Below are 26,299 nucleotides of genomic sequence, written 5' to 3'. Positions count from 1 at the left end.
AGAGACCATGAGCGTTAAAGGGTTAATTCCAGGGATGGGAAAAGTACTGTAGCAAACATTTGCCGCCTCTACATTTACATGTTTCTACACGACCATCAAAATCCAAAGCAAACCATGACCGTTCAAAACAAAAAAAATGTCACGGCTCTTAAAAACTGTAATCTTCTTCTTCCCAACGTTTTTTCAAACCCGAATGCGAAATGAGCACAGTGGTGACACGATTTTTACGGTTTTCGGGGTTTTGCATTTTTGCTCGATAAAGGCAGCATGAAATTGAACTTGTTCATATGTATCGCAACGGATTGTGCTCTTGCTGAGCTAATAGATTTCAATTAGTTGAAAACACAAGCGAAATATTAGCGATTGAACGATTTAACATTTTTTTCAATCATTCACCTCGGAATGGCTGCCAGTAAACGATCATAGTGGAGAGACAAAAACAATCAAGCAGCGTGTGAACCGTCGGCAGCGCAACGCCTGATGGTATTCGCGATGACGGAGGCAATTACCACAGTTGACCCTATGCGTGAAGCTCCGATTTCTTTGCATGGCAAAGCATAGGAAGTCAATTTTCAAATCCTTCTAGAAAATTCAAAACTAAATTTAATTAAATTCTGTTAAGTGTACGGGGTTAAATTTATGATAAGCTATAGAATCCGCAGAATATTGAGGAAAAAATATAAAAATCAAAATAATGTTTCTATAATGTAGCCCATCAATAGTCTATCAACATGTACTGAAAAGAATTTAAATAGCTATTGTAATTAATTTTATATAAGCATATGAAATTTCACTTCCTATACCTTGCCGGGTTAAATTTTCGACGCTTCACGCATAGAGTAAACATTTTCCAGATGGCAGCACCGTACCTTCGTTAGAGCGAATATTGATGTTGCTGCTGCTTTGTGTTTTGGTTGACTGGCAGAATCGATGAACTGTGGTAAATTGCGATCACAGTTCCCAAGCCTGGTTAATTCACAATGGCAAAGACCTGGTGATTTTGTTTTTCCAGCAGTTATCTATTGATTTATTTATTTACTTATTTATGTATTTACTGCTTTAGTGAACAGGTGAAGTTCCCACCCCAATGACAATTGATCTTAAGTCTAAAAGCACAAAAAAAAAATGAATTAACATAAAAATTGTTTAAAAGTAATCTTATTTGTTTCACGCGATACATTAAAATTAAACGCATGATAACAACTATTAAACACACGGGACATGCTATGCATTGGTTCGTGAAGGCCATAATTTGTTCTGGCGGAAGGAATTTTCAGAAATGGATGAAACCGGAGATTTCGGCGACGAGTATTGATGTTCAATGAACTGAGCAACAGAGGGCAATCTATTGATCCTTGCAAAAAGTCAGAGATGAAGCACGCCTTTGCCACATTGCGTCTAGGCTCAAGAAGGTACAGATCAATAAGTTTGCAGCGGCGTTAATAACTTGGCAAGTTCAGTGGATCTCTCCACATAAGTCAGCAAAGGGCGAAGCGCCGCAAGACTTTGCGTTGAACGGCCTCAATTTGTTGAATCTCATTCCTGTAGAATGGTGACCATACAACCGATGAGTATTCCAGGATAGGGCGTACAATTGAGCAGTATAAAGCTTTCAGGCAATACACATCGGTGAGTTTTTTGCTGAAGCGAAACAGAAAACCCAGCTGCACAGAAGATTTTGAGATGATGTAAGGGTTCATTCATTTATTTCATAACGCCAAAAATGGCCCATTTTGACACCAACCCACCCCCTCGTAACGCTTTTTGTATGAATATTCTACAAAATTTGTATGAGCCGTAACATAATGAAGACACCCACCCACCCCCTTTAGCGTTATGAAATTTGTGAATGAGCCCTAAGCAACATGATCCTTAAACGTCAGCTTAGTGTCGATTAGAACGCCGAAGTCCTTCACCGTAGTTACACGTTGCAGTTCGACACCAGCCAAACCATAATTAAACTGTAGTAGTGTGCGTCTGCGGCCAAATGAAATCACTAAGCACTTGGACACATTTAGGAACATTCTATTGATATTGCACCATTCTGCGAATATTTCCAACTGATGTTGTAAAAAAGCAGAATCTTGCGGTTTATTGATTGTGCAATAAATGTGCTTATTCTGCGCGGCGTGTGAGGTGACAATTGTCGACTCGTTCCCATTTGATTAGCATTAGTCGTCTCACGTCACCCGAGGTGAGAGCGACTCGTCTCGACTCACACGCCGCGCAGAATAAGCACAAAAGCTTTCGTGCCTATTCTGCGCGGCGTTTGAGGTGACACGAGTCGAATGAGGTGACAATTGTCGACTCGCTCCCATTTGATAAACATTAGTCGTCTCACGTCACCCGATGTGAGAGCGGCTCGTTTCGACTCACACGCCGCGCAGAATAAGCACATTTATATCATCAGCGTAAGAAAGTTTTAGGCAGTCCAGAAAAAAGTTGACATTTGTGCTTATTCTGCGCGGCGTGTGAGTCGAGACGAGTTGCTCTCACCGCGAGTGACGTGAGACGACTAATGCTAATCAAATGGAAGCGAGTCGACAATTGTCACCTTATTCGACTCGTCTCACCTCACACGCCGCGCAGAATAAGCACAATTATTCATGTAAAGCAAAAACAAGAAGGACCGAGATGGCTGCCTTGAGGTACGCCAGACCAAACCGAGAAAGGCATTGAAACATGTTCGCCAATTTTGACGGACATGCTTCGTCCAGTCAGGTAGAGTTTAAGCCAGAAGCGGTTATCAAGAGCTAATGGAACACTCGTGCCTATTCTGCGCGGCGTGTGAAGTGACACGAGTCGAATGAGGTGACAATTGTCGACTCGCTCCCATTTGATTAACATTAGTCGTCTCACGTCACTCGAGGTGAGAGTGGCTCGTCTCGACTCACACGCCGCGCAGAATAAGCACAACTATAGGAAAATAGAATCCTTCTGGATTGTTGAATACAACAATCGTATTTGCCACATTACTTTTCATTAACCCAAATCTACCTTATACATTTGTTTTAAATATTGAACAAATGACATTTGCAAAATTTATCTTATCAAAATAGATTTAATCTTCATATGCCTTCTCAACTAATGAAACTGTTGAAACTAATAGCTCTAATATCTCTAGCTGTTTCCTTTTCTTGGTGTCAAGATGTGGTAAGTAAATTTTTTTTTACGGTCGATGATTAAATTCTTAGTACTTTTTCCTGTAGACTCGACCCATCATTACCACAACTGGAGGACAGGTACAGGGCATAACGGCCAGCTGTGGCCTGTTCTGTAGCTACTTCCAATTCAATGGCATACCATACGCGGAGCCTCCAGTTTCCGATTTGAGATTCCGGAATCCAGTGCCACATCGTGGATGGTCAGGAGTGCGAGATGCTAGTGAACATGGAGAAAATTGCCCATCGCTAAGTATACTCAGTGACTACTCAGGCAGTGAAGATTGCTTACATATCAATGTGTACACGCAGAATTTGATCGGATCTCGACCAGTTATGGTGTGGATTCATGGAGGTGCCTTCGTTCTAAGTTCTGGTGATTCTAACAGATATGGACCAGACCATTTAGTTCAAGAGAATGTGGTGGTTGTCTCTTTCAATTATCGTCTAGGCATTTTAGGATTCTTCAGCACTGGTGACACACATGCACAGGGCAATTGGGGTGCGAAAGACTGTGTGGAGGCTCTGAGATGGGTTCGCGATAATATTGCGGCTTTTGGTGGAGATCCCAATAATGTGACGATCTTTGGTGAAAGTGCGGGTGGTGTGCTGGTACATTATTTAGTTTTGTCTCCAATGGCCACTGGATTATTCCATAAAGCAATCGCCCAATCTGGTACCGCTTTGGTTCCCTGGGGATTCCAGTACAACGCACGGGAAATGGCACGAAACATCGCAGATGCATTCGGTTATCCGCATGACAGTGCAGAGCTTACACGACTTCTGCGATATACTCCTATTGCAGATTTTATTGATCTTCAAAGATCCATCACGGACATCCCGATTCCTCGTGGATTTAAACCCTTCGAGTATGTTCCCAGTGCTGAACCAGTCAACTCTCCAGAACCCACATTTCTTACGCAACGTCCAATTGAAGTACTCCTTTCCGGTGCATACAATCATGTTCCAATGATCATTGGCTACACAAGTGCAGAGAGCCTGTTTATGGTTCGTGAGCATCTTCTGGATTCTACTGTATGGAACGAATTCACTCGTAACCCTCAATTCTTCGTCCCTCACTTTTGGAATATTCCCGTCAACACTCCAGAATCAAACGCAGTCAGCCAAGCATTCCGCAGCTTCTACTGGCAGGATCGCTCTCTTGGGCCTGATATTATGTTGGAATGGACTCAATTCCACACTGATCAACAATTCCTATATGCCGTCGACAAAACAGTCGTTTTGACTGCCGAACGGAACACACAACCTACATTCTACTACCAGTTCAGTTTTGATGGTGACCTCAATCTAATGAAACGAAGACTCTTGCTAACCGACTTTCCAGGAGCAGTCCATGCTGATGAACTAGCTTACCTGTGGTCGATGACAGATCTACCCATTTCACCCATTCTACCAAGCAATCCTGCAAACATCGTTCGACAGCGAATGGTTCGCCTTTGGACCAACTTTGCCATCACTGGACATCCAACTCCAAATTCAGACAGCACCCTGCAAAATATTCACTGGGCTCCTTTTGAAGGAAATGAAATGGCGTATCTAGACATCGGAGATAACCTAATAGTAACTCAAAACCCCAACCAAGCACGTATCAGCCTCTGGCGAGATTTGGAAGAACGCTATGCTAATGATCCATTCTTTTATCCTTATTCGTAAAAGGTGGTAAAAGTATAATAAAAAATAGCTCATAACTTATGTAATTGTTAGTTTTATTATTTCAATTGTGTTCCATTGAAAACATAACTATTAATAGCATAGCATAGCATAGCTTGGCATAGCATGAGCCTCTGTATGCCATAAAATGTTCGACTTTTACTGTTTTTACCTTGTTTTCAATTTAGCCGTGAGAGAGAGCGAGATAGCACCAACACACGGCGCACAGTAAAAGTCAATAGAACAAAAGAATTTATGGCACGTACAGAGGCTCATAGACTGACTGTACTTGTCAATTGTTGCTAGTAGCAACTTGCTACTCCGTGATTGATCCGAATTGGTAAGAATTGAACTTCGATCCAAATGAATGAGGGATGGGATTTTCTGCATATTCTCGAAGTGCAATTTTAGCAGCTCTCTTATTATTGATCAATAAGGGGACATGCACAAATTACGTCACGCTCCAAGGGGGGGCCTTACAAAATGTTCGGAGGACTCATACAAAAAGTGTGAGTCGAAAAAGTTGAAATTTAGCGTGACAAAATTTGTGTACCATCCCTAACGGCGCCGGCCAAGTCCTTACAGTCAGGAAGGGGAAGGAAAGCTATTGTGTAATGATCGTTGCTTTTAGCGACCGAGAATACCTCTGCGTCTCCACAATCATCACGGGAACCCTTGGTCGGTGATGCGATCCATGGATAAGAAGGAAAATACGACCTTTACTTAAAACTAGTTTTGCATTTTTCGCAGCAAAAATATATTTAATTAAATTATAAAAAAGTCGACATCCATAATGTCGAACTATTCAATGGTTATTTTTAGCAATAACGAAAACATAAAGGTATATTAAATTTAAATGAAACACGAAAAAGTCGACACTTGTATTGACGAACCATTCCAAGCTTTGTAGTAGCTTTGCAACGATAAAAATAAATTATAAGCATGAAACGATCTCACCAGTAGTTCATCCTTGAATGAACACGAAGCTTTCCGCACTTGAACAACACGAACCGAACACGATTGGTCTTTATTCCGTACCTCGTCCCTCCGGAACATGCAACCGAATCAGAAGACCACGCACTACTGTCGATTTTTTTTCACACTCGAATAACGCGAACCGAACACGATTGGTCTTGATTCCGCCACTCGTCCCACCGGAACATGCAACCGAATCAAAAGACTACGCACTACTCATAGGGCAGACAACTATTAATGAATAATAAATATAAAAACAGAGCTTTGTAAAAAAATAACTGATTGCGGAAAGGAAGCTAATTGTACGATAGCTAGAAAATTCCATTATCGCCTGGAGCTTTCTCATGCCTTCCAAATCGGTCTCCCAAGAATAGGGCGATATTCAAAACTGAAAAGGCAATAGATGGCTCTTTTTCAATGGTAATAAAAACGAAATCTTGGAGCAAAGAAAGCACGCTGGAACATAAACTAAACACAAAAAGTGTTATGTATTGATATTACGCTTGATTTTTAATCACTACTTTTTCGATCCAGTTTCCAAATTGCTTGTAATTCACGTTTTTCATTTCCATACGTTTTGAAAGTTCTCGGCTACCATTCTTCTATGCGCTTGTGTTGGAAGTTTTAGAAATTTGAGAATCCAGCATAGCGCAATCAGTGCGTGGAATAGAGTCAAATAATCCTAAATGCCACTTTAAGGATTTGTGTTGTTTTCTCCTAATGAGATCCACATTTTAACGCCATTTGAAGTCCTAACAGTTACTTTATAATATTTGCTATCTGGAAACATTTCCCAAATTTGAGTTTTTTTACGGATTTAAATCGGGTAGAAAACATAGTTGAAAAATGGGGGTGGTTCAAAATGACCAAATGGATGGGGTAGAATGCCATTTAGTATGGAGAACTGGTCGTTAGCAACCAAGTTTCTTCATGAGTTTGCTCTGTGGTATGGAAACGCTTATTCCTGAATGAAATCATCGGAAAACCTTAATATTTAGGCAGAAAAGTGAAACATGTTGAATTTCACCGTGAAATTAAGGAAACATCATATGGGTTTATGTCCAAGGGCAACTCTTGGGTAAACATATTTTAACATCGTGTGGCAAAGAATACATATAAAAACGATCTAGGTATGATACAATGAAGTGAGCCATTTTACCCAAATATGACCATGTTCCCCTACAAACATCAGTGTCGCCGCTCGGCGGCCAGTGAGAGGAACTGAATGTACGAAAGGTTGTTGTTTGCACTTTTTGCCGCTGGCGCCAACTGTTAGCGTTTAAGAAAGTATTGAACAGTAGTTACCCTATTGTCAAACACGTTTTCTTGATTCAAAATACTTACGAAATCTTGAGTAACTTGTCTAGTTTTTGCGCTTTTTGGATATTTGTTAATAGGGGTAATAGGGGCAATATGGGCCACCTAAGGAAAACGTCATAGAATGCATAGAAAATTGCAAAATCTATCGCATGTTATGACCGAGGGTGTAGCTGCTTGTTTCTAATCCCATGAATGGATCAGAATGAAAACTATCGCCATTGGGAGATATAGGAGGAACTTCTCTTCATCGTAGCAATGTTGAACAACGTGTAGATCCATAAATTTGCTCAGTAACAACAAGTTACACACTCGGGCTTTTAGAGCGAGATCACAAGTTATGCGAGAATTAAACTCATTCGGATGCAATCAGTGTTTGGATTTTGATCCGAATAAGCCGATCGAACCATATTCGGAGAGTGCAATAGTTCGTGAATCATGACAGTTCGTGGCACATTGGATTCGGAGAGCCCTAAGAATGTTGTTATTCACTCTCTCGCTCATAAAACACGGCAGGCTGCGTTGGGCTGGTCACGTGCTACGAATGCCGGAAGAACGACAAGCAAAAAAATATTCAGTAGAGAATCCGGACGAGGCCGTCGGCTTCGTGGTAGGCCGCGCACACGTTGGTTTTTTGCAGTTGAAGAGGACTTAAGGGCACTTAACGTTCAGGGCGACTGGAAGCGATTGGCTCAGGACCGAGTCCAGTGGAGAAGAATTATCCATTCGGCGTAGATTCAACGTAGCGGATTGTAGCCCATCAAGTATCAAGTAAGTATATCGTGTGGCGGATTGTATTCCCGCCAGGGAAGCCCCCGGTCATGGATCTTTTCGTAATGGAAATTTCCTGGACTTCCCCGGGTATCATCGTACCTGCCACACTATATACGAATGCGAAAATGGTAACTTTGGCAAAGGAAGCTCTCAGTTAATAACTGTGGAAGTTCTCATAAAAAAACACTAAGCTGAGAAGCAGGCTCTTTGAGTGAGGACATAATGGAAATTATGTAGGGTTAAGACAACGACTGTTTGTCCTCTAATGTTGTAAATTTCAATAGTATTGATAATTTAATTAAAGCGACTTACCTTTATAGAATCTCATCCTGCAAGAGAAATTAAATGGTCAAAAGTGTTGCTTATTTTTACAACCCAAAGATTTCAGTTACCTTCCATCCTATGAATGCTTTATTTTCCAGCTGATCTCGCCAATAAGGAATGGTCATCGCTAAATAATGTATGTATTCACTTGTTTTACAATTGTCTTACGATTTTTTTTCATTCTTTTGTAAAATAACTTAGGCAAAAAACGCACTCGACCACGACAAAAACTTATCCGTCTACGAATGTCCGCCTGGATGAATTCCGCTTCCACAAATGAAGCGTCATTCCTGTCGTGCATTTATTTGTCGCCAACACATCCAGATTCCCTGGTGCGGCGGATCGTTCTACTGTATCTCTCAGTTCTCTGCTAATAGTATCTCAGTATCCAGTCTCACTTTCACACCAAATGGGGAAGGTTATTTTAAATGATTAAACTCGCGAACAAAAAACGAAAAAAAACATACTTAAATAGTTAAATTGTATCTCTTCTCGAATGGATGCGATGTTTGAAAACAGAATCTATAGGTTAGTTGCGCAAAACTTAAAACTACTTCTACAGGTTTCACTGAACTGAAAAAGGTTTTCCGGCTGTTTGCGCGCTATTGAGGTTTCGCTTGGATTAATTGTCGATGACATCACCAAGCCATAATCTCCCGTCAGCTCTGGAATACAAGAGCTGCTGCAACTATGGATTACGCGCCCAGCATCTGCTGCGTTGTTGATGTTGTTACTAAACTACTGCTAAATGCGTCTTATTCGTCCGAACCCGCTGATCGCTTGGCCTTTCGCTGCCGTGGGCTTTGCTTGGGGGATACTTTGCCACCCTTGGGAGAATTTTCTGTAAATGTTAAATGATCATTAGCTTTTCGCGTTCTACTGTTCAGAATAATATTCTCTTTTAGGGCTGGAGTGTTTCAAAAATAGGAACTTTAAGAGACCTCATGCCTGAAAATAAAGTCCAATAGAGTCCATTTCTCTAGGGTTGATTTAAGTGTTTTTTAATTCATCGCAATATTGCTACAAGTATTACTGTATTTTTTTTCATGATTTTCTCCAGAAAATTCGTTTGAATTTTATTCAGGTACCATCAGTGCACCAGTATCCGCTCATGCTCCAGTAGCCCGCTCACACTGAAAAAAGATAAGTTTGCACAAAGTAAATTTGAAAACTATAACCGCTATACGGTTGAAATCGACAAATTGAATCATACTGTGGACATTTTTGTGTGTATTTACTCAAATTACCTTACTTTTTAAGCTCGTGAGCGGGCTACTGGAACATGAGCGGGTACTGGTACGTTGACGGTACCTGTTTGCCCAAAGGTTCCTTCAGGTATTGCTCCGAAAATTTATTCAAGAATTCATGATTCTGTTACGGACTTCCTAAGATATTGCTCTAAGGAATTAATTCAAGAATTTAATCTGAATTTTTTTTAAGGATAACTCCAGAAATTCCAATGTTCTTTTCCCAGCAAGTCCTAAGTCCTATGACAGTTCATGGTTCTTCCATCGACTTTCCTAGGATTCCATCCTTAATTTTCGTTTAGGAAATCTTCGAGAATTCAAACAGTAATTTCTCCAGGAATCACTACAGTGATTTCTTATGATTTCCTTCAAAATTGTTGTTCAAAACATGTGTAACCAGAAACTTCTCTTCAGTAATAAGTCCAGAAATGCCTAAAAAAATTTCTCCAGAAAATCTTTGAGAATTTTCCCAAGGAAGTCCTCAAAAAATCAAAGAATTCTTCCAAGGATCGTCAAGAACATTTTTTAGAAACTAATTGAGTGACTAAACTGGGAAGAGTTTCTAAAAGAAATTCAAAAGTAAATTCTTAAGAAAATCTTAAGAAATTTCTCAGAAAAAAACTTCTAGGCCCTTGAAGAAATTTTAGAGGATTTTATAGATAAATTACGAAAATAATTGATGAGAAAATATACAGTCGAATCTCTGGATAATATACTGCAAAATTTTCTGCAGGAATTTTTTGTAAAACATCGGACGCAATCGAAAAGAGATAGTGTTTGAACGATCGGAGAAATTACTGGAACACTTGCTGAATGTGGTGTAAAGTCCTAAAAAATTTAGAAACTTGGTAGCGATTCTACCTAAGAAATTTCTCGAGAAATAATTTGGAGATGTGGAGGAGTAATCCCAGATTCATAGATATTTGTTGGAGGAATTTCATGAGAATCCCTCGTCGAAATGATTTTGGATTTTCTGGAAGTGTTCTAGAGAAACCGTAGATATTTTTTGGGAAATCCCTATAAAAATGGTTGGAAGAATTACTGGGATAACCGGTATAGAAACATATAGAGTACCTAGTTTTTGTAAAGTTTCCAAAAAATTCCTTAGTGAGTTTGTCCAAAAACTGTGGAATAAACCTTTGAGAATATGCTTGGAAGAATTCTCATCCTGTATGATTTTTTGGAAGATCTCCTAATGATAAAGTAACATTAGAATCTTGCATTGAGGACTGTGTCGGGAAGAAATTAGCAACATTCATGATGCTTGTTCTCCAAGCCTAACCGAAAATGTATCGAATTTTCGGGCAAACCAACAATATTATATATACCGTAAAACGGGGTGAATAGAAACAGTGGGGCGAATAGAAACAAAGCGACCTTCAGTTAAAAATGCGACTAATATGTAATGATAAACTTTAAAAACCTACTGAAATATTGTTTTTTCGTTAGTTCAATAACAACATAGTATCGCTAGCCTATTTTCAAATTAAAAATTTTGCTACATTTCTCATTAAAAAATTGAGAAGAAAATATTGAAATATCAATCATTTTTGATAGCTTGAAACATCCGCCATTTTGGCTGATTTCAAAAATGATCAAAAATTGAACTTAGTTTCAAAAGTTTTGATTTTTTTCTTCACCAAGTAAATACATGTTGTTATTTCTTCAAGATGCACTTAAAATGTGTTTATTTTTCCATTAAAATGAAAAAAAGTATTGATATTTACTTAACAGTGTTTCTATTCGCCCCATTGCGGGGTGAATAGAAACATACAACATTTTCATAAATCTTTGTACGATATAACTTTTATTTTTTAACAGCAATTGGGGTCTTAGCAAAGGAAGACGTGACCCATATTTAAGGCTAATAAACTTGGTTTTTATCCAAACGGTTTAAGTTGTACACATTCAAACATGTCGAAAAGTGTTTCTATTCGCCCCATTTTACGGTAATTTTATTTATTATTATTAGCTTTATTAGGGAGATTTTCAGCCCGTGGCTGGTTCATCTCCAATATATAATTTTAGATAGTGCAATAAATTTTCTTAATAGATTTGTTATATTGAAACGAAACTACAATTTTCCTTCCTTCATTTTAAATTAAATTAAAAAAAAATGATTTTTCATACATTTTTGGCAATTTATGTATTAGTTGCAAACAGAATGTATACAAAAAAAATTAAAAAATATCAATTGTGTTGAAAATTATGTTGACTTCGTAGACCACTAAAAAAGGTTCTCAAATTCCAACAGAGGCTTCCACAAAACATTATTTAAAGAAAGTTTAGAACTGCAAACTCAGATTATTTTGAGGCTTTGCGATAAGAACTTGAACAGTGGAATGTTTCGTTTTTTGCTTTAAATACTTAAATTGTATGTTAAGAGTCATTACCAATTAAAAAGTTTTTTTTTTATAAAATAGATAGAGGCGTAATAAAACACATATGCCAATTATTTTGAAAAGTTTTAAAATATTATGACAAATAGTGGGAAAATAAACCGTGGAAATGTATGACACAGTACTTAGAATAATAAAAAAGTTAAAAAAAAATTTTCAACGAAAATACAAAATCGCAGGGGCTCAAAGACGTATTTTTTAAGATGACCTCAAAAATACATTGATCAAGCACTTCAGAATCACGAGATAATATTCATTTTAGGTGATGCTAAACTTTTCAAGGTGCTGCAATATTCAGTATGAGTGTTGCAATACGCGATTCCATACTTATGGCATGTAGTGTATATGGTTGGGTTCTGACGAAGTGCTGAAAACATTTTTCATAGAGTCCAATGCTTTATTCTCGCAAATTTAGGAAATTGGTTCTAAAAAAAACAGGAAAGGATTCTCAAATAATATTACATTAGATTCTGACAGAATCCTTCAAACAGGTTTGATTGAATTTTGAGAATGATTTGTATAAAATCCTGGACAACATACTCACAGCGTTCAAGGCAAATTTTTCAAAAGAATCCTGGTTTGGATTCTGCCATAATCAGGAGCAGAATTCTCACAGAACTTAAGGCAAGACTATCTCATCCATTTGCAATTTTTCCAAAAGAATTTTTATCATTTTTATTTGAATGTATTACCAAATTTTAAAATTGCTGTATTAAAAAAGTTTGGCCCGCCTCGCGATATTGTTTCTTAGATTTGGCCCGCGATTCAAAAAGGTTGGGCAGGCCTGTTCTACAATCATCTCGCGGCCCCGTAATAATGGATGTTCTTGAAATGAAGATTTATGGAAGACCCTATCTCATTATGAATCCACAACTATCCTTGGCAGGCGCACCCAAATGTTACGTCTCTAATCTACCGAATATGAAAAAAATTACGTATTCACTTCAGTCTAAACCTATACCACACTTTTTTTATAATTTTCTCAGACGTACGCAAACAAATTACGTATCTGTCTGTTTACATTTATGCTCAATCCCCTATTGATGCATGCCGACAGACTTGTTAAAAGCTGTTAGGAAACTGTTTTACGACGATTCGAACATCTCATGTCGGCAGTCCCGTTTTCTTCGGCAAGCCTTTTCCATAAGAATTACTGGTAAATCTGTTCGGAACTCTAATTGAGCCGCTTTTCGAGCCGTGTTTATTTGAATAAACGGCAACTCTGACAAAATTGCTTGTTCAGTCTCGAGAATCTCGTCAGGGAAAAGCTCAGAACAAAGAATCATCTGAATGTTTATTGGGTATCCCTAAGGATTCCATTCGAATCCGTGAAGTTCTCACAAAGCATCAGAACATCAAGCTGCTATGAATATTTAAGGAACTTGCAAATAGGCTTCTTAGAATCCACCCAACGGTCATTCGAATGTGTCAAAAAATCCACCAGAAACTCGTCAAAAACTTGTCTGATATCCGTAACGAATGATCTTTGAAGAATATGTACTACAGATATCAGGCAAAAACTTATCACAAATTCAGCTGATAGATTCTGGAAGATTCCGCCAATGGTTTGGTGAAAACAGTTGAGCATTTCGATTATTTCTATACCACCAATAGTTCGGATAGACATTCTTCCAGAATCTCGGCTGGAACCTTGGTGAAAGTTTTGAAAATTTGCACCAGTGTTTTGAAATATCCCAACCTTTTGTTATGAAATATTTTCAATTATACCAAACCAAGCTAAACCTAAAATTTCAGTGTAAATTTAGAGAACAAAGTATCCGATTGCGCTGAAAATTGGATCGATTAGTTAGTTGTGACCAATAGATTCAATTATCTTTCAAGACCATCGTTTTATTCTACAGCGTCATTTGTGGATGACGAAACATAGTTCTTACGAGTTTTATACACACGGTGTCAACATTTCGATCGTTATCGAACTTTCTTGTAACTAGGATATTTTTACAAAAACGTTCTGCATTTGGACTAAGATTTTGTAATTGGAAGGTTACGAATTCTGTTTTTCATTTAAGCTAAGTATGCTGTTTCGCTCAAGAAAAGTAAAGAAATTTTCTTGACTGAATGGGTCACTGAATGTCGGGATAAACAATTAAATCATTGCAAAAAATCTGAGGTGCGATCAATTTCGATATCTACAGAAATTTTGACACCGTGATACATGATTAGGAATATTTCCTAAGTGTGAAACTTGTAATTAACCCATTGAAACACATTTGTTAAAGAAGATAAAATTTGTTACAAAAACTCGGTTGTTAAAACCAAAAACAAAATTCGAAAAATTTCCTAACTAATGAAATTCTACCGTTTTCAAGCCACAAATTTTGAAATATTTGACGATAAATCAAATATAGTTCCATTTAGATGCCTAATTGTCACAGTTTAAGGTGAAGATAAATCGAAGCCAAACCCCAAATTTTCAAGAACACGGATCTGGAGAACCAAACATCCGTTTGAGATGAAAATTTAATCGATTGGTCACTAGCTGGTGGTCACCGATCGATTAAGTTTTCAGCTCAAACGTGTGTTCGGTTCTCCGTATTCGTGATCTTGAAAATGTGAAGTTTGTCTTCGATTCATCTTCACCTCAAGTCTGAAATAAAAAAGGCTAGTTCAATCAAATAACACTAATCGATTTCTAATAAAAGGACGCTGCCTAAACCTAATAAAAATAAAAATTTAATGGTAGATTGGCTAACATTAATCCTACTTCATGTCGTAGGAATTGTAAAAATCTGGATTTCAAACAGAGTGGTGATGAAGAACAGGTACTCCGCGATACAATTTTGCTTCAAAAAGTGCTCCGTGAGCCAAAAACGCTGAAAACCCCTGCTCTAAGCCGTCGTCAAGGCCCTAGGGGGTCCGCGCACCACCTGTTGGCAAGCTCTGATCTATACCTATATGGTTTCCGAATCACACATAGACACATTAGGGGGCTAGTACCAATGGTTGTAATGTACCAATAGATTGGATTATGGAATAAAACGTACATTTTTCGATAAAAACCACATGCGCTTTTTATGGATAGATCGCCATTAGTTTAGTCGTTTTGACAAATTTCAGCTTTTTAGTTTCAAAAAAGTCATATAATTAATAAAGTTTACGCAAAAAATTTGCTCCCTTGCACCAGTAGTTGCCGTCGTGTTCCAGTAGTGGATCAACAGATGGAAGCAGTTTTTAAGGCGAAGGAGGCCGTCATTGAAATTCGTACGCGTCGTTGATGATTGTTGCTAATTCATCTCTCGAATCAAAGAAAATCAGTCGGTTTTGCACTGATACAGCTGAAAAAGTATCAGCATAATTTATGCATGTAAGCGCGTACAGTGATACTTTTTCAAGTCAATATAAACTATCATGACTGAGTTTTATCCAAGGGATTGCTAAGAGGATCCTTTTCTGTTGCCTCTTATAAAACTATAGCGGAGCTCACCCATACGAATGAGCGCATCAATAAACTAGCTGGTGCGAATATGGCGAAATGAACCACGGCTCACAAATTCAACGCATTACTTGCGTTTCATTCTGAAGAAATTAATTCACGCTTCTTTTTTTTGTCTGTTATCTATGGTTTGATTATCCGAAGAAACATTTGCTTTTCTGCAGCTCATTACACTCATCAGCTTTTGCAGATTTCGTTGCGCTTCATGCGTTTTGTACTGTTTTCTCTCGTAGGAAAAGGTAAACATCCGAAAAATAAAAGTGTGTGAGTGGAATTTGACTCTGGAGTATAAATTATGTTCCGGTTAAGGAGGTACAGCTCAATCTGTCAAAATCCATAGTGAAAAAATAGGACGCCATCCCTCTGGTTTTATCACTTTGAAATGCAAGCTGAAAAGTCATCATTTTTGCCAAAACGAATGACGGGCTACTTAAGGCCCAAACGCAATGATAGCGGAACGGCAACGGAATGCGGAACCGGTTCGCCAGCATGAACTATAATCAGCTTGTCCACTCAGTGTTGATCCAATTTCATTCGCTGTCAGCTCAGTCGAGATGTTGTGATTCATGCTGGCGAACCGGTTCCGCATTCCGTTGCCGTTCCGCTATCATTGCGTTTGGGCCTTTAGCCTTAAAATGGATGTATAAAAATGAATAAAAGTTCCAGAGATCTGTGAGATATAGAATCCACTGGGTTGGGAAGTTGCACTAGGTTTGATCACAGCAATCGGTTTTAGACTGTCATAGTGTCAATGTTGGCACGCTGCTGTCACTTGCACACTAGACGCATTCGTACTCTGCCTCACTTGCAAACCGATACTTGGCAGGGTAAGTTGTGTGAGCATCGCGTGGAGGGTGATTCCTTTCCCGTTGATAATCGGAACTCCACAAGATCATCTTTATGCTTCATTTGAAAGATACTAGTTGCTGTTCAGAGAAAAAATGTTATACCTGTGTAAAAATTAACTATTTTGTTTCAAATTTCTTGTATCATCCCCAAACGTCTATTACTAGAGCACTAGCGTAACTACTGGAACACGTGTTCCAATAGTGGCTCAAGCGATTTTATGGTCAATAACTAATTGTGTCAAGAGATCTCTGTTCAGGCTTTTCGTTATTATGCTATGATTTTATATAGCTTAGGTAGTCCACTAATGGCACCGGCACCCTATTTGCTTGCTGTTCAAGTTTAAGATGCTGATCAAATCTATAGATTATCATCGAATCACGCAAATAGTGACTTAAATGACAATTTGACTGAAAAAGTGACAAAACAAAAAGTTACTTTTTGTTGTAAATTGTGACTTTTTAATGACCTGGTCACTATTTTCTACCAATTCACTAAAAAGGCCCCAGTCACTGAAAAGTGTCTCACTACCAGCCCTGATTAATGACCAGTCTATAATAAGAGACCTTTTACCAGCCCTGTATAGTGTACATGCAGATACTTACGAATCTTCTTCAGCGTCTCTGCCGGGATCCAATCGTAATCGACGTCCTTGGTGTTGGTGGTTCCGGTTTCCACAGTCTTACGGACGGCCGGAGACCGCTTGCGCTTGCCATACGATCCCAGGAACTGCTGGCCCAAAACTAGCAGCAAGACGACTACGGCAGCCAGGAACACGTACAGGAAGAACGTTTCCCCATCCAGTCCCTCATCGACCTCGGTGATGGACACGGTTTCGTTGAAAACGGCCTCGCTGAACTGGTTTCCGCTGGCATCGCGATAGTTCAGCGCAATGTTCAGACCAAATGGACGTCCGGCAAATGATTCCGATGGCAGGAACGAATACGAAACCGTAGCTTCGTGGCCTGGCTTAATTTCCCGGTTATAGGCGATGGCCGAGAAGTTCTGGATGAAGTAGTTGAAATCCATTGGGTAACGGAAGGAGGCTTCGACGGTTTCCACGATGAAGTCATCGCTGCCCTTGTTGGCAAATCCGACCAGGAATTCAACTGGGTATCCGGCTGGGAGTTCAAGCTGAGATCCGCTCGAATGCAGAGGACGGGTAAACAATAGGAACGTGTCAGCATCTGGGGACTTTGTCGTTTCCGGCTCATCATCCGTCTCGGCTTCATCGGTCTGTGTCACAGATGCATCATCCGATTCAACTTCCACATCCAGTTCTTCGTCCAATTCATCTTCCGAGGCGTAGGCCATCAACCGAGAACCTTAAAAAGAAAAGCACATCCAAAGGAGTTATGAAATGCCACGTCGAAGTGAAAGTAACCCTCAACCATTCCCCCAAAATATCTCTCAACTTACCACCGTCCACAGTCAGGAGAACAGCTGGAAGCACCAGCAAAGCAAAGATAAACAGCCCCTTCATTCTACAATTCACTTTTCGATCGTAAAAATACACCAAATTTCAATCAAACTTTGCACCGAAATTTTCCTTCTTCCGAAGCCAGACTCAACGGGATCAAAGCAAGAGGAAAAATGAACGAACGGCAAGCCAACTGTGCAAGAAGCCGACGACGATTCAACAGCGAATCGCGAAGAAAAAGCTGAAAACGTCAGTTCACGTGGAACCGAAGTGACAAAACGACGACGACGTTTGACACTTTTTTGACACGAACTGCGTCGCTGTCAAACATCGCGGCCGCGCGCACACGAACGGGGGGCGGTTCGATTGAAATTTACACGGGAAAATATTGCTTAATTTTCGTCACATCTCGCGAAACAATTCTAAAGGGCCAATGATCAAATTGTAAAAAAATCGGGTTTTGCTTCGATATATATATATAGCATCTCCCAACACCCACAAACTATGCTGCCAACACAGAGAAACAGACGTAACACTTAGAACGAATTATGGGGCCCAGATAGCCGTAGCGGTAAACGCGCAGCTATTCAGCAAGACCAAGCTGAGGGTCGTGGGTTCGAATCCCACCGGTCGAGGATCTTTTCGGGTTGGAAATTTTCTCGACTTCCCAGGGCATAGAGTATCATCGTACCTGCCACACGATATTACGCATGCAAAAATGGTCATTGGCATGGTAAGCTCTCAGTTAATAACTGTGGAAGTGCTCATAAGAACACTAAGCTGAGAAGCAGGCTCTGTCCCAGTAGGGACGTAACGCCAGAAAGAAGAAGAAGAAGACTTAGAACGAATTGCGATCAAAATCATAGTCGCGAAAACATGTACGCCCAATGCTAAAAACACTGTAGTTGGCCGATGGACCAACAGGTGGCGGTAGTGTGTAAACGTCAAACACGAACAAAAACGACGCGAGCGCTGCTGGTGGTCGATTGACCACCTACCAGATATTCGAATCGATCGTTAAAAAGTTGGTCGATGGACATCGATGAGAGTGTGACGTCTGTTTGTCTGTGCTGTCAACATTACCATAAAACTTTATGCGTAGTATGCACCTGAAACGAAAAGCGCTCAAGAAAAATTTCTCTTTTTTACCAAAGTAATTTTGACAGCCGATCCAGTATGAGCGAAGTGTCACTTTTACTTGCGGAATAATTGAGCGGCACATTTTTCCGTACGGAAAAGTGACAGCTCCATTTGATTTGTACATCAGGCGTTACCGACGAAATCAGCTGAGAAGTAGCAGCGTACAACTCAAGTAATTTCGGTGGAGGAATCATTCCTTGACCGTTTCTTGTCCTATCCTTTTGCACAGTACACAGCAAAAAAAGTTGTTGAATATTACATCGAAACTGCTGCAACCAAGTCGTTCCCTCGGTTGTGTAATATTACACAGCCCGACGTACTCGCGGGCTATTGGTGTAATGAAAGCGACCGATGTAATTTTTCCGATGTAATATATTCAACGTACAAAATACGATGTAATCGATGCGATGTAATATAAAATCTATGTAATCATAGCGATCGCAAATTCCCCGTACGAAAAAAAAGCGATCACAAATTCTTCTCAATGGTTGATTAAATTGCTTTTTAATCTTTTTTGCAATTTCTAATCGTAATAGGCTGTTTTTCATCACGCCAACCCGTCATGGAATGGCCTTCTTTCCCGCATTGTCATATGAGTCTATTACCTAATTGAAAAGCGTTTGGTAATGACTCATTACGCAACGCATTTGAGTTGCGTAATGGTTCATTACGCAACGCTTTTCAGTAACGTAATAAAGCACATGTGATTTATATAACTATCATTCTTATGGAGAAACACGGAGAGGTCTATTATGTTTGTTGAGGTTTCCTCTTCCGCTCAGGTGGAAATTCCATGACTCTTCCCGCCAATATTTGCACTGGACTCCTAACAAACAATCTTCAGCCGAGGTACTGGGCATCCTCCATGCCTCTTCCGAATAGAAATATCTACCCCAGAATCTGGCAGTGGAAACGCAGACGATCGACGAGTGCAGTGTCCTGTGTAATCTCCTGGTGACGGTAGTAGCTGCAGAAATTTTGTATTAGAGTTCTACGGTAGGAGACCAGCCAGGGCTACTTCCGCTGCCTCAATTCCAATCGGATCATCAGAATCGGAATCGCTCATTGGTTCGCGTAATGATGCTATCCGATCCAAACGATGGTTTGAAAAATTGTGACAATTGCTTAGTACAACCTACTATGATCAGAATTCTTCAAACGGGGTCAAGGACGGCCATGTGCAGATTAATGAAAAATAGTTTAAAAAATATTCCTCAAGTAACCTTTCATGAAATTGCAAAAAATGTTGTACGCAACTCGGTGCAGAACTCGATTTTCACAGCACTCGTCGTAATTATCCAACTCGGCAAGCCTCGTTGGATAAACGTACGACTCGTGCTGTAAAAATCTTCATTCTGCACCTTGTTGCGTAAACTACTATTTTCGCTTTTAAATAATGGTTATGATGTTAAATTGGGTTTTACCCACAGACTAAGTTATTGAGTCTTATAATTTTTGGAATCGATTTAAGCAATTTAATCAACCATTAAAGGGAATTTTATGGTGGTAAGATAAGATATGTTTCAAACAAAATACAATAAGTTTACATTATTTATTCCATTTTTATTGCTTCAAAAACTTTGAAATAATGCAGCATAACGACTGGAGCACTTCATGTGATAGTCCGAGAACCCGCAGTGGACAGAGATTAAAATCAAGCCTGCAGGCACTTCAGGTAGTGATTAGTTTCTTCCAGCCAAGAGTGAAATGAATCGTAAAGCTCGTTCAAGTTTTTCGTGCCGATCTAAAAAAAAATAACAAAAGAATATATTATTGAATTATACATAAATATATATAATTTAAGTATACTACAACGGATCGATATATAATGAACATTTGAGGTAGTATTTTAAACGGAATTTCTATTCAAATATTTAACGGAAATATGAGTTTTCATTGTTTTTGCTTTGGGGAAATCTTAGATGCAAAGATTCAACAAACCCGCTTCAGGAAACCCTCTGGTAAATTTAAAAATTCTCCTGGTGCACTGAAAATCCTAGAAACAGATTCCTTGTTTAGAAATACTTGCAGATAATTCGCAAGGGATTTATCTTCTGGACATTTGGTTGAAATCTATTTTAGGTTAATTTTCTCTTAAAAAGCGCTTCGGGAATTCTACTACATTCATCTTCAAGTTCTGCGAAGATTGCTTCTTCTGAAATTCATGTAGCTTAAGGAATTCCTTAATGCTTTTATTTTTAATGGTAGCACAATTATAGTTATAATTTTATGTCTAACAACATTGACGGTAGAACCATTGACAAATCAATCAAATAATTATATTCGAAACAATATTAAATTATATTAAAACAGCAAAACAAAATAGAGAAAAAATAAATAACTAAGCAATTTTTAATTTTTTTTTAGTTTTCTTGATAATTTAAAAATAATTTTAATATTTTTAAAAACTGTCAAAAATTCCTAGAAATCTTTAGTTTTTACCACAAATTTCTAACAACTTCCAATGTTTTAAGAAGACGCAAACGTTACTCCAGAAATACTCAGTCTTCTCGCATGGATCATAAAAGCTTTGAAATTCGTTTATGGTTTTCTACGACAGTTTTGTAAATCTTCAGTCTTCACTAACTATTTTAAATGTTCTAAAATCATTTGAAAGTGTGAAGATACTGGTGTTATTATGGCCCATAAACATATGCCCCTATGCAAAAACGCAATATAATAAACCACCTCAGTTTTTTTATTGGTATTACTTAAAGAGTTGCTTTTATCATAAAGATCATCATAAAGGAATACCTTATAGCTTTTTTTGGGAGATTATTGTATTTTTTCCATGAGTTTCTTATAAAACTACATGAGGATATTTTCCTGACATTATAGAATTCCTGCAATATTTTCCACAAGACTTGCTTTTGACTTTTTCCCGCAATTCCTTTAGAAACGTCTCTAGATGTTCCAAGAGTTTCTCATGTATTTTTAGCGTACTTTTATCAAATTGAATTTATATGAATATTAATTTATGAAACATTTCTGTTATTCATCCAGTGTTTTTTTCTGGATTTAATTATGTAATTCGAACCTATAGTTACTATAGTTCCATTAAATTACCAGTTTTTGATAAATCCAGCAAAAGTTTCTTCTGGAATTTATCTAAAAGTTCTTCATGGAATTGTTCCACATAGAATGAATTGAGCATTTAGAATTTCTTTATTAATTGCTTTTGAGTTTTCTCCATAATATAATAGAGGAGTTATGTTTTAATCCTGTCAAGCGATTCTTTTGGAATCCATCCATACGTTTTTTTTCTTTTCAGTTTGTTTAGCAATTAAAAAATCACAGATTTTCGTAGCTAGATCGAAAAAGCACATTTTTCTAAGTACATATAACACAATTTTATTGCTATTCAATATCTTAATTAACACATAATATAGATTAATGATTAATGAAAATTATAATCTTTATACTCAATGACATTTCAATTTTCATGACAGCTCATTCCGTAGAAAATTCGCCGAGGGATGATGCAAACGCAATTTCCATATTAACTTCAAACGTGTTTAAAAAATATTTTCAGAACACTGACAATTATGAAACATTAAGTTTCGGCTCAATTTTTAACATAGAATTAGGGTCTATTCACAAATTTCATTACGCCAAAAATAGTCGTTTTTGACACCCACCCATCCCCTCGTAACGCTTTTTGTATGAACAGTTTTCGAATTTTGAATGTACCGTAACATTTTGAGGATTCCCACCCACCCCCTTCAGCTATATGAAATTTGTGAATGGGCCCTTATAATATGTAAAAAACTAGGTACTCCTAAACAAGCCAATTCTCTGGCTGGTATTTCCAAGCAAAGGAGTTGTTTTAATTCTTCCAGAAGGAACTCTTTGAAGTTTTATCTTTTTTTCCCAAAAGTTTTATATAATTTCTCAAAACTTATTTATGAATTTCCTCCAATATTTCTTTATGATTATTGTAATATGTACTTTATAAAAACGCCTTTGAATAAAATCATAAGAAGACCTGGATATCCTGCAAATGTTTTTTAACAGAAAAAAAACATAAAATTTCATGTAAAACTTTTTCATGAAATTCCTCTAAGATTTCCTTCTGATTGTAATGTCTTATGAAATTGCTTAACCTTTAGACTTTTAGAATTCTTTTTTTTTTCATATCTTTATTAACGAGATTTTTAGCCCTGGGCTAGTTCATCTCGGGACCAACGACTTTACTTCCCTTCCGAAGGAAAACGTCACTGAAATTTTTAGTGACTATTTTGGGGATGGGATTCAATCCCAGGTCCTCGGCGTGAGAGGAGTGTGTTCTAACCACTACAGCAGGTCCGTCCCCCCTTTTTAGAATTCTTAAGAAGCACTTGTACAATGTTCGTTCTCATGCAAATGCTTTTTTTTTCATAATATTTCTTTGAAACCAATTTAGGAATTTCATTTTGAGGAATTTTTGTAATACGAATGAAATCGCTCAACTTTTGCATAAGAAGATATTGTACAAATCCTGAGAAAATTGAGTTGTTTATAGTGATTAAAAACTTCTAGATTTTTGTAGCTTGCTCTAAAGATCTTACTATTCTGAATAAGACACAATTTTATTACGCAACAATATTATATAAGTTTGACATTTGAACGATTAAAATAAATTAAATCTGTACACATAATAACATTTAGATTCACATGATTACAGCCATTACATCTCATCACGAAGTGAAATTTGACGAGGTGTGATTCAAAAAGGACTTCCACATCAACGCTTTTCAAAATAGTTTCAGGGCATCAATAATATTAAAATGTTCCAGGAATTGGTTTGAAAATTTCTTTTTAGTAGTAAACTCTCTGGCAACCCTTTATAATAAAAGTTATAATTAAAAAAGATTTTCCTAACAATTAATATAGTAGATTCTACTGGATTTTTTCTTTGAAATTAGTCTAGAAAATTATTTTAATAGTAGTTTCTCTTGAAATTTCTCTGGCAGTTTTCATGAACTCCACAGACACAAATTGTCACCATACTTGAAGGGGGCACGTTGTTAGAATCAAAAATTTTACAAGGTAATCATCAAATTGAAAGATTGAACATTTTAAATAAATCTATCGACCTCAAATTTGTACTGTACTAACGGTTTGAAATAAGCAAGATGGACGGTATTTTGTTCATAGATTATCCAAATTTGATGGCTTGTTCATTTTTAGACTTTTAAAAAATGGAAAAAGAAATTCGGTTGGTCTTAAATAACAAATAATACACTGAGTAATACATATTTACTGAAAACTGCATGAACTCATTATTGAAAAACCACCAATTTTTTTTTATCAGGAGACTGGCATAGATGAAAGTGAAGAACATCTAACTAACGGCTGTTTCATTGGACTTTGTAAAATAAAGAATCTGAGTCAAGAGATATTTCAGAGTATTTTATTATCATACATGCATAAATTTCTAATATAAATGTGACTTGCAGAAACCCCATTGTAGTTAGTCTTTCAAGATTTTTTCAAACTTGCATTAAACTACAGATTAGAGACAAATATAAGGGTTGTCTCCCAAACTTGGGGTATTCAAAATATGTTTCAAAATGATATATTATGTATTTGTTTATACATTTTTCTTACAAGTAACGCCATGTCTTTAAATTACAAACATTGTACATATTTTGATTCTGATCATGTCCCTGTTACATTTCTACCCAGACAACCAGATATCGCATGAAAGTTCACGTTACATCTCGTGTATTCTTACTAATTACATCAAACCCGCAAAACACCGTGGATAAACTAATCAGATTGATAGGTTTCCTCGCATAAAACATTTTTTTCTGAGTTCATTTGAACATTTTGTTTCGTCCCGTACACTTGTACGAAGTAAGCCGAATCAATCCGTAGCAGCTGTCAAATATACATTTGTTATCATAAGTTAAGTCGCATAGGATCACAAGATAGTTCGGACATGATCTAATTTATTTATGAATTAATTTTAATACAATTAAAAAAAAACGGTTTACATTTTAAAAGGGTTATGGACAAAAAGATTTAAAATATTTCTGCACATCTTCATCGATCCTCTCTTCCGCTAATAACTTTGCTAAAATAAATCTGCAATATTTCTTATTAATGAAGAAGATATAGTGATTCTTCATCCTACGACAACAGAATCAGTTTTCTGTAATAACGCAAAGGAAACAACGATGAAGAGAAATCGATGAATGCAGATAGGCCCTTATGAAAAAAACAATGCTGATTTGCTGAAATATCTAAAACACCGTTACCCCCTGGAACTCGTAGGAAGTTCAGAGAAATTATGGAATAATATACTTGTGCATCTAAACTTTCACAAAAGGGCTAAGTTCAATAGCCAACCTATTACCTTCTAAGAATGCCTTAAGAATTATGCGTTAGACATGGCTTATGCCTGATTTATGGAGAAATGATGGATCTGTGATGAATCTCATGTTGGATCCAAGAAAAGATCTTTTAACAAAAACAATATTTCCAAATACATGTTATTGTTCTCCTATGCAGCTGGCTAAAACTTATCACATGAATCCAAGATTGCATCTTCCAAGTAATCTTCAAAAGATTCAATGAACATATTAATAATCTAGTCAAATACTTTACAAGAATACCTAAAGGATCTCTTTATTTATTTATTCATCAAAGAACTAGCCATGACATTTGTTTTGGATTATTGAAAGAATTCGCTGTCAATCTGCAGAAATCTATACAAAATCTCGTCAGAGGCCTTATAAGAACCGTCTAGGCCAGTAGTTCCCAATCTTTTTGGAGCTGTGGCCCCTTTCAAGTTCTACAAATATCCGCGGACCCCTGCAAACAAAAATTGTAGAAATCATTTTTTGTTAAACAAATAAAAACGATTTGATTGGTTTTTAGTATAAGGTGACTTAAATGCAGATCAGAAAAAGGATCATATTCAATTAACTACAATTACAAAAACATATTCTTTTTCGTTTTTCCCAGCATATCTAAATAGATCTCACAAAGGATTAGTCTACTCGCGAGTGCTGTAATCTGTCGATGATAAATCTTTTCGTGTACGTATTCGGAGCTGTTCGAAGTCAATTGGGCTTTTGGTAGAAAAGGCCACTGAGCTTTCTAGACTTCAAGGGACTTTTATTACAAACTTGTAGTTTACTGTCGATTTGATGGATGTACACTTGATTTGTCTGTCAAAACCATAATAAATCTCACCCTGTTTAGTTGCACGCGAGTAAATGTTCACGAACATTTTAATATTTGTCCTGGTATGTTCTCCCGTGCAGGCGGGTGCAAACCTACTCTCATCAAATTTGTTTGCGAGTCTGGCTTGTTTGTTTTGCGTTGGTTTACACGCGTAAGATGCTTCGTGATTTCCACCTTGGCAAGGAACCTAATTAGCGGTTTAGGAAAATCCTTCGAAAAATTTTACATTTATCAATAGATATCCTTGATAGGGTCTCACACATATCACGTCTGCGTTCCATATAATATCTTCTATGATCTTCTGTATGGATCTACTCGTGAAGATATTTTTGCCAGGCAATTTTTGGAAGATATTGTAAGGAATATAGCAAGCAATTTTGGCGGCTTCTGTGAATATT

At 37.6% G+C, this 26,299-nt stretch overlaps 2 protein-coding genes across 2 annotated transcripts; one reads left to right on the top strand and one right to left on the bottom strand.

Moving 5' to 3' along the window:
* The first annotated feature begins 3,087 nt into the window (after positions 1-3,087).
* On the top strand, positions 3,088-4,879 carry LOC5577511 (fatty acyl-CoA hydrolase precursor, medium chain). The gene is made up of 2 exons (XM_001656482.3): positions 3,088-3,153; positions 3,210-4,879. Exons 1-2 carry the CDS (start codon positions 3,088-3,090, stop codon positions 4,833-4,835), a joined length of 1,692 nt encoding a protein of 563 aa, XP_001656532.2. The 3' UTR covers positions 4,836-4,879.
* A 3,494-nt stretch (positions 4,880-8,373) lies between these two features.
* Positions 8,374-17,858, bottom strand: LOC110680479 (translocon-associated protein subunit alpha-like). Its single transcript, XM_021856284.1, has 3 exons — positions 17,588-17,858; positions 16,774-17,493; positions 8,374-9,063 (listed from the first exon to the last, which is right to left on the bottom strand). Exons 1-3 carry the CDS (start codon positions 17,649-17,651, stop codon positions 8,978-8,980), a joined length of 870 nt encoding a protein of 289 aa, XP_021711976.1. The 5' UTR covers positions 17,652-17,858; the 3' UTR covers positions 8,374-8,977.
* Positions 17,859-26,299: the final 8,441 nt, after the last annotated feature.

This window comes from Aedes aegypti, unplaced genomic scaffold, assembly GCF_002204515.2.
Source record: "Aedes aegypti strain LVP_AGWG unplaced genomic scaffold, AaegL5.0 Primary Assembly AGWG_AaegL5_hic_scaff_1481_PBJ_arrow, whole genome shotgun sequence".
NCBI classification, from domain to species: domain Eukaryota; kingdom Metazoa; phylum Arthropoda; class Insecta; order Diptera; family Culicidae; genus Aedes; species Aedes aegypti.
Note: the sequence above shows the minus strand (reverse complement) of the source record. Positions and strands in the feature narration are given on the sequence as shown.

Bases quoted from the DNA above. Each gene is read 5' to 3' on its own strand.
- LOC110680479 (XM_021856284.1), bottom strand. From the start codon at position 17,651: ATGAAGGGGCTGTTTATCTTTGCTTTGCTGGTGCTTCCAGCTGTTCTC. The intron at 17,494-17,587 runs GTAAGTTGAGAG...TTTCTTTTTAAG, and splicing joins TCTCCTGACTGTGGACGGTG to GTTCTCGGTTGATGGCCTAC. The intron at 9,064-16,773 runs GTAAGTATCTGC...TAACATTTACAG, and splicing joins AGAGACGCTGAAGAAGATTC to AAAATTCTCCCAAGGGTGGC.
- LOC5577511 (XM_001656482.3), top strand. From the start codon at position 3,088: ATGAAACTGTTGAAACTAATAGCTCTAATATCTCTAGCTGTTTCCTTT. The intron at 3,154-3,209 runs GTAAGTAAATTT...TTTTTCCTGTAG, and splicing joins TTTCTTGGTGTCAAGATGTG to ACTCGACCCATCATTACCAC.